This window comes from Glycine soja, chromosome 15, assembly GCF_004193775.1.
Source record: "Glycine soja cultivar W05 chromosome 15, ASM419377v2, whole genome shotgun sequence".
NCBI lineage: Eukaryota > Viridiplantae > Streptophyta > Magnoliopsida > Fabales > Fabaceae > Glycine > Glycine soja.
In genome coordinates, this window is record NC_041016.1 from 22,193,186 (window position 1) to 22,207,818 (window position 14,633).

Here is a 14,633-nt window from a genome sequence, read left to right on the forward strand (position 1 = left end):
ATAAATATGATATTGATTATTAATGTATAACATTTTGGTTCTATATCACATTTAATGATTCTTTTAATTTTGTGACTTATAATAGATTTTAATCAATTAAAAGTTATGTTGTTAGCATTCCTCATAGTTAGATAGTATCTAGATATTTAATAACCATTGTGGATAGATTGCCTATCAAAAGATTTAAAACCATTTGTTTTTATTTCTATCCATAATTTGTTTTTCTTTAGGCTAAAATATCATTTTGGTTCATTACATTTTGTGTTTTCTTGTACTGGTTCTTTGTGTTAAAAAGTTTCGTTTTAGTTTTTTATGTTTGGGAATGAACTCAAAATGGTTTTTTCATTAGTTTTAAACTAATCTTGTTAATTTTTTTATTATAAAATAATTAATGTTAATATTGACGGTTAAAAAAATTTCACAATATTTAAAATAATTATTGTACAATTTTTTGTTGGCTAAGATAATTAAGTTAAACAAATAGACATTTTTTAACCATCAATATCATAGTTTTAATTTATATAAGCAATCTTCAAATTCCAATAGCACAACCCAATTCAAAATCAGAATTATCAATACACAGCCAAGTCAAAGAGGGAGAAATTTACAAATAATTGAGCATATGGAATTGCAGCTAATCACAATGTATAATTGTATAACCATACTAACATCAAGAGTTGATCATGCATTATTTGCAAGTGTTGAGAAAGACCTTGAAAAAATTGTGAAACTCTTGGATAGCTGCTCAAGGATTGAAAAAAAAAAGAAAGTGAAAAAAATTCTTTCGACACAATTAGTAGAGAAGAAGAAGAATAACAAAGAGTACAAATTTCTTACTTCAAGAAGTGAGTAAAATAACCTTTTTTTTTCAAAATTTCCATGATATGACTCTTAAAGGACCTGTTTTTTGTATTTTTGATATAAATTTGAGCATCCCAATTATCTCTGTCCAGAATTCATTAGGCATGACTTCAACATTGGAGTTACTTTAATTATACAAGGTCTGATACGTGATGTTTACTTATTGGTATAATCGCAAATTTTTTTTTTTTATAGTAACAGTGCTTATTGTTTCTTGTTCATGAATGGATAACCCAAAAGAAAATTAGGTGTTGAGAATTTCTTGATTTAAAATAACTGATGAGAGAAGATACTGTGGCTTTAGTTTCTTTAGAATTAATAAAGAGATTTTCAGCCGTTATTTACATTGGCGGGGTGTCTTTCTCTTCAAATCTTGTGCCACCGTATGTAAATATAAGTCCAGCTAGATTTGAATTATATTGGATTTTATTATCTTATATTCATAGGTTAAATTTTACCTCCAATCTTGAATGATGAATAATATATGTACATAAACATTGAAGCAAATTGAATTTTGAAAACATAATTTTTTTGATTATGTTTATTTTAACTTGATCAATATTTCAGAATAAGACGTCGGTTGTGATCACTTTTGTTATATTTTTAGTGCTCATTTATTTTAGATACTCATATTTAGAGAATAATATTTATATTTATGTAAAATTTATTTATTTAACTTTATTTATTATACATAAGATATTTTTATACTAATATAATTTTGAGATTTCATATTCTTTTTGGTATATTTTATTAGGAATTGTTATGGTAATGAAGGGTGTTATAATGTTCATCAAGGTACAATTATCGAGTCATGAACTCTCAATGGCTAAGATAACAACTTCAAACCATAATCTTTACAGATTGATATGATAGCCTTGAGAGTTGCTAAGCGTCTCGAAGATCAACGGGTACTATTCCTGAATACACGTTAAGGCCTGTTATACCTATGTTGAGTAAGGGAATGCAAACTCCAATTTTCTTGAAGAATTAGTACGGTACCCATGCGTATGCGCGGGTGACGCTGACGATTATAGAGTACATATAAATATTCGTTGATTGCTTTGTTGTGACTTGTTTATGTAGGTTATCCTGGGAATGCATTTGGGACTCATGATTTAAGAATTAATTCACCTTACTCCTATATGTTTTTCTCATTATATGTACTTGGTACGACATTTTTGCGAGGAGTCGAACAGTATGCCAAGCATATTGATTACGTCTCGATTTCTTTGTAATTCTTTAAGGTGGGAAATTGGTTCCATGACAATTATTTTGAAGATGATACATCATTGGAAGTGCGAAGATTCAAATTTTAAGAGGACTTAGAGAAGGATCTCTTTACATGTTTAATTTTAGGAGATAGGATGAGTAGATTATAGGAAGTAATATTGCTCTAAAGTAGGGAACCTTTTTATTTGGTTGAATATATGGGGGAAGCCTACGATCTTTTTAACTTGTCCACTTATCCATGTATAATATAATTTTTAGAATTTACTATATTTTTTAGTTCTTGAATTTTTAAAATCAATCAAACAATTATATAAGGAACAAAGAAGTGCTCTACACAAAATACTCAAGAACAACACTAAAGAACACATGAATTTCCAGTAGAAGAAAAAAAACCTAATACATGACAACAAGTAGTATACAAAATCTAAACATGTGCCCAGATTCCGGCTACAATTGCCACGTTGCAACAGATAAGGATCCAAATAAACAAGTTTGTAAAACTGTTGAACAAGAGCCTTCTTAGCTTTCCACCTTCGGTGGCCATTACGACATTGTTCCAAGTCCAAGTTACAAATTGGCAAATCCACTCCCAAACCTCAAACAGAAATAAGCAGCACAAACATTGAAGAAAACAAAACCACCATTTCAAATTACGACAACATATAGGATGATTTCCTCGTCCCCTCTGATCTCGACCGCGTCATCTTCCCCTCCATACCACACCGCCGTCGTTGCCGCAAGATCGCCGCTGCAAGACCCCATCAATAATGCCGTCTCCGCACACCCTACACCCGAAATCGAAGAAAAGAAAGCAGATTGTCGACGACCTCCTTTCCTCTTCTCTTCGATGTTCACCCCATGGACGACCTCCTCAAGTCCATCACCCCAAGATAGTCGACGACGTCTAGAAGGAGATCGACACCAGCGCCACCGCCCACGGTGCCGTCTCCACCAACATCGATAATGACAACGTCGGCGAGGCTCCCACAATGATCCTAGAAGATTTCCTCACCAAGGTTGATGCTGTTAAAGAGGAGGATGTCAGAGGGGCTCTTCCCCACAAGATCAGGCCACGAAAACCCCACCCGCAAGATCAAGCACCGATTGTAGCAGAGAACACTGCCTTGCAGGTGAATTTGAAATTGGTTGGGTAGGGTTTCGAGTCCAATTGCAGGTGAATTTGAAAGAGAGGCGTGGGGGAGGTGGAAAGGATCAGAGAGGGCTCTGAGTTTTGTGAAGTGGAAGATGATGTCATGAGTAAGAAGATGGGTAATTTTGCGTTTCGATAAAAAAAAAAAAAAATGGACAGGATATAAATGTAATTTTCTTTAAAAACTTTACAGAAGGTAACACAGTTAAAAGAAGGGGGTGCCAATGTATTAGTCTCAAATGGAGGGGTGCATGTATAATTAGTGCTAATCTTAGCGGTGGTGTTGTAAGTTTTTCTTTAAAAAATGTTAGATTATAAGTAAATAAAATATCTTTCCTGCATTTAATGGGCTAAATATCATCAAGCACGTAAATTAATTGGTATAAAATTATTTAAATTTAATAAATATTTTTTTTTGAGTTCTGGATATACAACTACATTAAATATTTGAAGGAGAGTTTTGTTGCATGTAATATTCCTATTCAACTCATGCAAAATTGTCTCCATAAAACATACATGCGAACTATAAAATAAAAAGGGCTAAATGAATAATCAATGAAAAGATAATTGGCTAAACAACAATTAAACTCCTTAAATATATTATAATTGAAAAGACATAGTTGCACTTTTGATCTCCTATTCTAATTGTGGGATTTTGATCACAAGGTTTCAATTATGCTAATTGAGTTTCCCAAGTTGCTTTCAAGTTACAATCAAATCTCTTCGTCATATTTCGTTAGAAATTCAATGGATTTTACTAATGTGACATCTGATGATGATGATGTTATAGCTAACATGATGATGTGACACAAGATGTGGGTTGATATGTATGCTGACGTGATATGTGATCATGATGTTGAGTGTTGATGAGACATGCAAAAATAATAAAAGAATTAACAAAATTGTACTAGTGGGTAAAGCTGAAAAAACGGACTAGTTAGCTTGGCCTGATCGAGGACAAGCGTGAAAAATAAATTGGGTCAAGCTAGTCCATGTTATAAATGAATCAAAATATTTTCTATACGGAACTTATTTTTTTGAAGTGTAGTCAGGCTTGGTGACCCGTCGACCCAATTCATATTGGTTCATTTTACTTTTTAAAGTCTAAATCTATGCAAATTCAGAAGATTTTTTTTTTAAAAAAATATCAGGCCAAAATATACCCGATTGAATTCACACTTATGTTTCTTAAGTCCAGTCTAACCCAACAGGTTCATTGGGTTGACCTAAATGGGTTCGATTCTATTTTGACCAACATTTTTTCAGTCCAATTCAATCTCGCTAGACGGGTCAAGTCGACAGGCCAATCCATTTTGCTAGCTCTACTGGTAGGATCAAATTCTTCCATGTATATAAATTAGTATATACAAAGATGGGATTTGAAACTTCACTCTTAATAGTAATAAATTGTGTAATTTTGATCTTTATACATATTATTAATTTTTTATTATATTAATTTTAATATTATCATTACTTATTTGTATTACATATTTAATATATATTTATGGATATTAATTTTAACATTATTAGTGTATACTTATTAATTTTAATATTAATAATTGATATAATATTAAAACTATTTTATTTGGTAGTGCTAAATATATATGCAATTTTAGCTGATGATTTAAGTTATATATATGTATATATAGTTATAAATATTTCAAATTGTAATTATATGTCAAACTAATTCATTAGTATATTGGTTGTGTTGTTGCTGGTTTACTGGGAGAGGGTGTTTGATCCCTCCTAGTGTCATTAGGCCAACCTAATGGTGAGTGAAATAAAAAATAAATTTTAAGAAAAATATTTTACTTTAAATGAGATAATCATATAATAGATCTTTTTTTAACATATGAGGCCATTGTGTTTTTAAAAACTAACAAGAAATAATTTTTTTGTTGGTGGGTTCATAGTTTGAATTTTAGTTATTTTACTTTTGGACTAATCCTAAATGTCATTATGTTATTTCTTTTGTTATTTTTGCATGCCACCCTAATGCATTATATCATTTTTACGTCTATGTAAGTGTTATATTAGCATATATGTTAACTCATACATGTTAACTTTTACATCTTAATATTATCATCAAATGTGATGTCAATCAAATTCATTAAATTTTCAACTAGGCCGTAAGAAAGCAATGCCAAATAGTATAGTACATAAAAACAAGTCAAATGAAAATAACAAAGAAATTATGTTGTTAATTATTAATGTTATACATTTTTGGTAATATTAAGAAAATCAGAACAACTTTAAAGAGAAGGAAAGAAAAAGTCAAATGACAAATCAGAATCCGAATCCATTACCAACAAGGATATGAGAAATTAAATGATTAATCACCGCCCAACACTTAAAAAAAAAACGGGAAAAGAAAAAAAATGATTGTGGGCATTAAAACCAAGGCGTAAACGTTAACGAACCGTGGTTTTGTCCGTAACTGCAAACCGAAAGCCACACCCTCTTGTTTTCCCCGTGTGTGCGTCCTGTGCCCAAATAACAAAAGCCAACCTTTTATCGAGAAATGTTACCAATTAAATGAATTAATGTTAGTTTTTTCTAGTGAAAAATTCTGAAATTTGAATCATGACTTCTCCTTTTTTTTTTCCTTCTTCCTTTACTAGTAGAGTAACATTATATCTCCAATAAAATTCGCTTTTTATTTCTTCATAGTGCATATTTAGTTTTAAGGTTAAAAGATACTTTGAAGCAAAAATAATTTTGCCAAAAAGATGATGGCTCTTACTTTTACTTTCATTTTACTTTTATCATTGGATTTACATTAAAACTTGTGCTATGGGCATAATATTTCTAAATTCAATCCAAACTTGCATTTACTTGTGACGATTAAGACACAAGCAGAGTGAGTGGCCCTTTGGTACTTGTGAGTGTGACCAAGATTGTTTCTTCACGCTCCACTGCAAGATTTCCATGTTTGTCCCAGTTCATTTCCATCCAATTTGGTCTGAAGTCTTTTTCCTTGTTTGAAAAGCGTGTACAGTTCTGTACACTCTTTGTTCATTTCCCTTTATAAGCAAACCAATCTTCTTTATTAAGTTTACTTTCTCTTCATTTCCTTTTGTCCCTACACCCTTCTACAAGATCCCATTCGCGTTGCTTCAAGTGCTAACTCTTTTCTTTCTCACAAACGGGTTTCTCATTTTTTGTTGGGTTCAGATTCTGTACTTGTAACTGGTAAGTGGCTGCTTTCTGTCATCATTTTCTTCTTCGTTAAGGATATATATGATATATCTGTTAATGGATCACCTTCTTTGTCATACCATTTGTAATATTGTTAATTTTTTTGTCATCATGCCATTATTACGAAGTATTTAATTTTGCGGATGACTGTTCCCCGTCAGAAACTTAACTAATCACATTTAGTGGAATTTTCATGAGTCTCGTTGGAAATTGGCAATTAGGATTTTATATAACGCCAAAATTTCTTCTAGGTGACTTGTATAGTTATTCTGTTTCTGAGGCACGGCACATGGAGTAGTAGTAGTCTAGTAGACTTTCAAAAATAGATTCCTTAATTTTCGTGGGTTTTGTGAGTTTATTTGTTTATTTATACACTATGCTCACATGCCTTGGTGACAACATTTTCTCTCAGATTGTAATTGATCTCTAAAGTCTATTTTGATTAAACAAAAAATCACAATAATTTCTCCCCCTATCATTCTTTATGATTGTAATTTGCAAGTTGAAGGGTGATTGTGATATACCGATATTGAATTTCTATGTTCTGTGTTCAGAATTTGGTGATAGCTTCAAATCCAATAATCAAGGTTTAGTATGGCAGGAAAAAGCATAAAGTGTTCTGTGATATCTAGAAGTAAAAGTGATGTAACAGCAATGAAGGACATGCTTTGTGTGCAGCAGCAACTTCTGGAAAAGCTATATGCTGAATTGGATGAGGAAAGAGAAGCTTCAGCCACTGCAACAAGTGAAGCACTGGACATGATACTGCGTTTGCAGGGAGAGATAGCCATGGTGAAGATGGAGGCAAGTCACTACAAGAGAGTGGCAGAGGAGAAGATAGGCCATGCTGAGGTCTCTCTTGAGGCTTTTGAGGAAATAATGTATCAGAAGGAAGTGCAAATTGCGTCGCTCGAGTTTCAAGTGCATGCTTATAGACACAAACTTATGAGCTTGGGGTGTGAACTCGAAGAGGATCTTTTGTTGTTGAATAGGAGTGATCAAAGAAATGGAGAAAATGGGGGTCAGAGTAGCACTGTTAGAAGGTTACAATCAATGCCCGCAATTCAGTTTCTGAGTTCTTTAAGAGCTGCTGCAAAGAGGGGAAGATCACCTAGTCCAGTTCTTGATGTGATTCCTAAGATAATGGAGGAGAGTACTACTGACAAAGAAGTTGCTCAACCTGGCAGTGGAACTCTTGATTCATATTTGAACCAGATAAAGGAGTTGAATGAACAAGTGAGGGTGATTTCAGATTGTGCTGAAGGAGAAAAGAGTGCAAATTTGAGAAGTAGAAGAGGGAGGTCTTGTTCAATTTTACCGCATGCTAGTGCTAAGATGGCATGTGATCAAACACACAGATTGATCTCTACTAACTTAGATGAAGTGAGTCAAGGTGAAAGTACACACAATAGAGGAGTAGCTAATGATTCTCCTCGCATCCTTAATGTTCATGATGTGTATGAAGTTCCACAAACTAGTGAAAATCATGAAGTCAGTGAACATGGGGGAAAAAGGTTTGAGAAATGGAGTTCTGATGCAGAGAATAGATTAACAAAACCGGATTCTGTGTCTGAGGGAATGGTTGAATCTCCTCTTAAACATGATGCAGAAAAGAAAAAGGGTATGTTTAAAGTACATGGTGAAATCAAAACTCCTTGTCTTAGAGATATGATGATGACTATCATTGGCCAGAAAGAGGGGATGGGTGTGGATTGCAATTCTCAAGCTGAGTTTCAAAAGCTGAATCAGAGAATTGAGAGGCTTGAGAGGGAGAGAATTAGTGCAACGCAAGAGATTACCCATGAAGGGAATGGTGAAGAGCAGTTGAGGCTGTTAAAGGACATACAAAGTCAACTCCAAATGATACAATCGGAGATGAGAAGCTTGGAAACCAAAAAAACCACTCCTAAGAATGATGTGTATTTGGCTCCTCTCCAAGAGGTAAAATATAATATGATGTTTCTTTCCTTCACTTTTGAGATAGAAAAAAAATTATGTCTATTGCCTGAATGAGTTTTTTTCTGTGGTATGCACTCTACTTTACATTTGGTATTAGTTTTCATGTGAAAAGATAGGTTAGGACTGGTTTTTGATGAAGAATTATTTGTGCTCTTTATTTCTGACGTTTGAAATAAGAATTAATGATAGTGTCTATGAACAGGCAATGTTGCACTTTTGGCTTTGATGAAGTACCTGCAGAATGACCATCTTGGACGACCGATCAACTCACTGCATTACATGATGTACAATTGGACATACGGTTTGTATACACACAGGATTGTTTCTTTGAATTACCAACAAATGTATATACATTTCAACAGCATGTGGTATATACTAGGCACTAGTATGACCGGCAATTTGAAATTTTTGTAGGCTTGAATATGGTTGTCCTTATCTTTTTTCTTCTTGAGATTGAGATTGTGGTAAATGATAGCTATTAGATTGGAAAGCTTTCTAAATGTTCATACTCAAGAACTCTGTTTCCAATATGTAACCAACTTCTTCAGCTATTTATTAAAAACCTAGGATTGGATTCTTATACATCATAAAAGAATCATAATCCAGATCTGCAAAAGTACAGTTAGGTGCCCATATTGCAATACCATGCAGTCATCAATGAACTGAAAGATTTAAGATAATAAATTAGGAAACGTTGCATCTATAAAATTTAAATGTTGTCAATGCGTATCAAATCTCTGATATAAAAATATCCGTACATGAGAGAACAGTTTTTTCTTTAAAAAAAAACATGAGAGAACACTGAAAAGAGATTAACTTAAACCAAAAGTACTCTGCATGTGGACAGGATTTTTTTATTTTAAAAAACTGGTGTATTCCTGCGCTAAGAGCTAAATACTCTTTAGAAGTACTTAGATTTGTTTAAGAGATTGATCTTTTTTAATTTATGTTTTTCTATACTTGCAGACCTGATATCGAACCTTTATCACATGCTTAATAGATAAGATTGTTTGTCAATAATTGCAGTTAGTTATATCTATAATGTGATATTTTGGTTTGCCCACTTTTTGTTCTTTGCCTTTAAAATAGAATCTGAATTGTGGTCATCATTGGCACTGTATACACACGAACTACGTAAGAGCACAGTTGAAAAGGGGAACTGGGGAGAAAAGAGAAAATTCGTGAATGCACAGGCTGAAAGTAGCTCAACATGCAAAAGGAAGGAGAAAAGGACAAGAAAACGAAATCTAACTTAGCAGAAAGTGAATGTTGTTGTTTTCTTCTTTAAATTTCTTGTAGAAATCACGTGGCATAATTTGTATGACATGTTTAAGTATACCAAAAACATACGGGAATCATTTTTTTTTTTTGGTGTGTGTATGAATACATGGGAATCTAATGAGAAATCTTTTTTCGCAACTAAACAATAATTTAATAAAAAAACTGGCAATTAAGAAAAAAAATGTTATTTACAGCAATTTTTACTCAATTGTTTTTTTTACAGCATTTACTCAGTTGTTGTTCTTCGTTTGTAGAAACTAAAATAAATATACAGAATAATGTATTTGAGTCTAAGAATTTTTGTTTTGATGTATTGAATCTTAGTAAATAAATGATATCCAACAATAATTAATCTCACGTGCTGATAAAAAAAATTAATCTCACGTCTATGTCTGAGATGATATCTTATCAGAAATAACAAAAAAGTAACAATAATTAGTCGGGTAAATGACATTCCTAAATGTGTAAATAGGAGATTTAGTCTTGAATATGCATTGTGTAAATCTGTAAAAACTACTATAATTTAATTATGTGTATGGTTAAGTTTTGTGGGATCATTTTTTTATCGAGTTGTAATGTTTAAGGATGAATTTTTTTATTTTAGTCTTAACCCTTTGGTTCATCAGGAAAAAAAGATTTTGACTAATTCGGAATTTGACCGGGAGTTTAGTAAAATCTGACAAAATTATTCACTACTAGAAATTATAGATTTAACATAGTTAAATTAACATTAATTTTTGATAAAACCATGTTAACAAAAACGTGGTGACATTCTTGTAAATAAGATGAATTTAACATCGGTTTTGTCAAAATCGATGTTAATGAAGTCATGTTAACATCGATTTTTCAAAAAACCTATGTTAATGTTAGTTAATTAATATCGGTTTTTTGAAAAACAGATGTTAACATGACTTCGTTAACATCAGTTTTTTAAAAAATCAATGTTGTGTTTTTACTTAAATTAAAAATCCAAAACCCTTTTCTGCCCGCACTCAGTCTCACAAATCCACTCTTTTGTCACTGCTTTTCTTTGACCCGTGTTCGCCGTCACGATCACCGTTTTGTCCACCGTCACACTCACTGTCTTGGGTAAGTTGTGTAATGCATTGTTTAAGTGATTGGTATGTTGTGGCTTTCCTTGCAGCCATTCCCCTGGTACCAAAGCATCTTTCTCGAGGGCTTGTCGGTGTCGCAACCTACCTTTCAGCGAGGTGTGAAAAGGCCAAAATAGATAGGCCGAAGTGTTTGTCTCCTTCAGAGAAAACGCGTGGAGTCGCCACCAACTTTTATTTGAGGAAAATGTTAGAAAAAATAGAAAAGGCGAAGGTGTGCGAATTTTGAAAATGAGGGTTCGGGAGTTGTTTACGCACGGAAAAGGTATTAACACCCCATGCGCCCGTCACAAGGGATGACAACCTTTGATCGAGTGTGCAAAACATGACTTCAAAATTATGTATTTTCCTTTTTTTTTATATTTTTCATGTATTTCTCTTTTTTATATATTTTTTTAATTTTTTGGGGTCTACAAGAGTGTTGCCCTTGCTCCTACGTATCCTCAGGTGCGATGAGGAATTCAGACCTACATAGTTCTTTAAGTCTGAAAGTTTGTGTGCTACATTACTTTTATGTTTTTGAAAGATTGATTTTAATTACGAAAAAAAGTCGTTTAAGGCGTTGGACTTTGAAACGATGTTTTAAACTTTGAAAAGCAGAGAGAATCGTTTAAGGCGTTGGACCTTGAAACGATCTTTTGATTTTTGAAAAGTGGAGAGAATCGTTAAAACGTTGGACCTTGAAACGATCTCAAGTGATATTTGATAAAAAAAGTTGGTTATGAGTTGGTTTTATCTTGGTTTTTTCTTATTAACCTTCAACCCCTTTTTTTAGGATAACTTGCGGCATTAATGATCGGTTAAAACTTACTTTACAAAAGAAAAACGATTACTGATAATAGGAGAAGGAGATGAAGATGCACAAAACAATAAAGAGGACCCCTAAGGGTCCATGAATCATGTTCAAATCCTTAAAGACAAACACTAACCAGATGAAGTATGAAGAACAATGTAGAAGTCGATTTGGTCGCAATTCGGTAGCGCCTCGGCCTTGTTTTTTCCTTCTTTCTTCCTCTTCTATCTAATTTCTCTCAATCCTTTCAATATATGAAGGCTGAACCCATTCCTTCAGCCCTCTCGTGCCTATTTATAGGAAATAAGGGGACTTGGTTGATTAGCAGCTCACCCAGGCGAGCTGGTTACTTCACCCTTAAGTCATTTGGGGGCCCAGGTGAGCCAGAGGCTGGCTTGGGCGAGCCAGGGGTCAGAAAAAGCTTCCAAATAACCCTTTTGCCCTCCCTTTTGGGTATTTTCCATATTCTTTTCAAAAACATCGAAAAACCTTTTAGATTGCGAGGCAATTGGTGTCAAGCAGCTCAACTTGGCTAGCAATAATCAAAATGTTAGCAAATGATAGTCCCCGGATGAAATTAGAGTATGCCAATCGGCTTTGTTTTCTGGGCACTGTTTGCTCTTCTTTATACTCATTGTACTCGTAAACTGGGGTAAGACACTACAACTTAAAAACTTGCCAAGTTCCAAATGCAACCCTATGATATGACTTTGTTTTTTGGGCACTGTTTGCTCTTCTTTGTGCATTGGGACTTCTATTTTTTTTTTCATTTGCATTCACGTTCTTTCCATTCCAAATGCAAAATCCAGAGCCATTTTTTCTCTCGGTTTCACTTTGTACAAGACAACGAGGTACTCAAATTACTTCACTCACCATTAGCATTCCTATGATACTCAAATTATTTTGCTATAATGTTCTTCCATGCAGCTTAGGTATTTTTTTAGTCTCACTAGCACTGAGACAACTATCAGACATCTCACTACACCAATTTCAGGTCTTAATTCAGGTAACTTTTGATTCCATTTTCCTTTGCTGGAGCTCTTATGAATTGATGCTCTAGGTAGGGAGTTTTATGTACAGAAAATGGATAATGTACCAACTTGCATGTTCTAGATTTATTGTATTTTCCTGTGTACCTGTTTTGCTGTGAGTTAAAGCTAGTGCTGTAATGATATTAATATATTATCATGCTCTTGCCTTGTAGGTTTAAAAACATCAATTACAAATTTTTTGTACTAAAGAATTATTGATTTTTCTGATCAACTGTGTTAATTTGATAACCAACCTTTGGTAGTCTTCATGCTCAATTGATCAAGAAAAGTCTTCTCCATGTGGTATTTTAATTAGTTTCTGTCGTCATGATGTAATTCATCATGTTACTTTTGTTTATACAAGCAGGTCAAGATTGAAGCTAATATTTTTTGGTTGCTATCAAACATTTCCATTGGCATACAATGCAACCCGCAGCTTCAAATATACACAAAAATATGCCCAAATATATCATTAGTCTCCCTCTTCTATCCTTTATTTTTTAATTTTTTACTAGAGTGTGTTCATAAATTACTACATCGTGTTGTTTTTATGATTTTTCATTTCCTAGTACTTTTGGGTTTGATGTTGTGATAACTATCTTATGGATTAAATTGCAGCTAAGAGTGGACTTGACTGGTGACCAAATACAAAAGGTATTTGACAGGATCCTAACAAACTTAGGTCGTATTGCCCCACCAATTCCTGGATTTTGCATACAAAAAGGAGGTAAGAAGATGCATTTTTTATACCATGCAGATTTGATCTCTAGAATATTATGTCCTTTCATCGTGAATGATAGTTATTGGTTATTGTAATTGTGGTCATTGTCATTGAGAAACAAATGGCACCTTGGAAAAGAGTTAGAAAGTGACTAGAATCAGTCTGTTGAGTCTATGAAATCATTCAAATGTATAATTTTCTTTAAAAAATGAGGCTCATTCGATTCATTCAAATGTTGAGTTTATTTGCACCGGTAGCCATAAATAATGATAATAATAATAATGTTTTTGGGAATGATGATTGATGTAGGTGGTGATTGAGCTCTTTATTGGATTGTTGCTCTATTTTTCGACCGTGCTACTCATCATCACAGGTACAAATGTTTTTCGTAAACTTTTGATGTTGTTGTTTGTTACCAATGTTTTTATTACTTGTTCATTGCGATTAATGAGAATTGATATATGCTATACAAATTATGTTGATCATGAGTGAACCTTAGATTCCCGTTTGAGATTGAATACAATGATTCTTGCGGACAGTTTGCATTAATCGTTGTATTGAGTCTTGAATTGTCCGTTTGGATAGTTTGGGGAGAGTCATATTTTTATGGTAGATTCATGCGTTAAGGTTAAAATTATTTTGTTGAATTTGATGAAATTTCGATAAAATGCATTTCTAGTTGTTCTCTAAGAACATACTTCATTGTCGGGGAATTAATGTCACCACTTCATGTCGTGTACTTGGAGATCAATGCAAAATGCTACCAAAATTTCGTCAAATTTAACAAAATAGACTTAACCTTGATATATGAAGCTACCATAAAAAAATGTATTCCTAAATGGGATAGAGCCACACCTTTAATGAAAGCGTGAGATTTTCATGCATCGAATAACTTTGTGAGTATCACGGAGTTATTATTTAGATGGATCAGAGTTGGATGAACAAAAGTCACATGAGCCTTGCATATAAGGAAAGCGTGGAACAGTTCTTGCAATTTGATTCCGAAAGAAGTCGATTGGATGGGGACGAAAAATATTTTTGTCCTAGCATAAATTGTTTGAACGGGAGACAACAAATACTGGATGACATAGGAGATCATCTATTGTGTGATGAGATTAAGAAGAATTATACAACATGGATATGGCATGGTGAATTGATAGACATGTAGAGGGGTTCCCAATCTAAACCATTTGATGTAGTAATGGGAGATCTCTTAGAGGGTATGATTCGTGATCTTGGATAAGAGTCTTTTCAGCAAACACATGCCCCTATGTATGATACATTGCAAACTGATTCA

General features: G+C 33.4%; 1 protein-coding gene across 3 annotated transcripts; it reads left to right on the forward strand.

The window, feature by feature from the left end:
- Positions 1–5,972: 5,972 nt before the first annotated feature.
- On the forward strand, positions 5,973–9,817 carry LOC114387445 (myosin-binding protein 7-like). 3 transcript variants are annotated; one of them, XR_003661315.1, is made up of 4 exons: positions 5,973–6,433; positions 6,994–8,380; positions 8,601–8,699; positions 9,488–9,817. XR_003661315.1 is itself a non-coding variant. In XM_028347636.1 (3 exons), the coding sequence occupies exons 2-3, from the start codon at positions 7,034–7,036 to the stop codon at positions 8,622–8,624; spliced, it is 1,371 nt and encodes a 456-aa protein (XP_028203437.1). In that variant the 5' UTR covers positions 5,973–6,433; positions 6,994–7,033; the 3' UTR covers positions 8,625–8,888. The 3 variants fall into 3 exon arrangements, 2 of the variants coding, with proteins under 2 accessions (XP_028203437.1, XP_028203438.1); XM_028347636.1 differs by lacking the exon at positions 9,488–9,817 and having other exon boundaries at positions 8,601–8,888; XM_028347637.1 differs by lacking the exon at positions 9,488–9,817 and having other exon boundaries at positions 7,041–8,380; positions 8,601–8,888.
- The last annotated feature ends 4,816 nt before the right edge of the window (positions 9,818–14,633 follow it).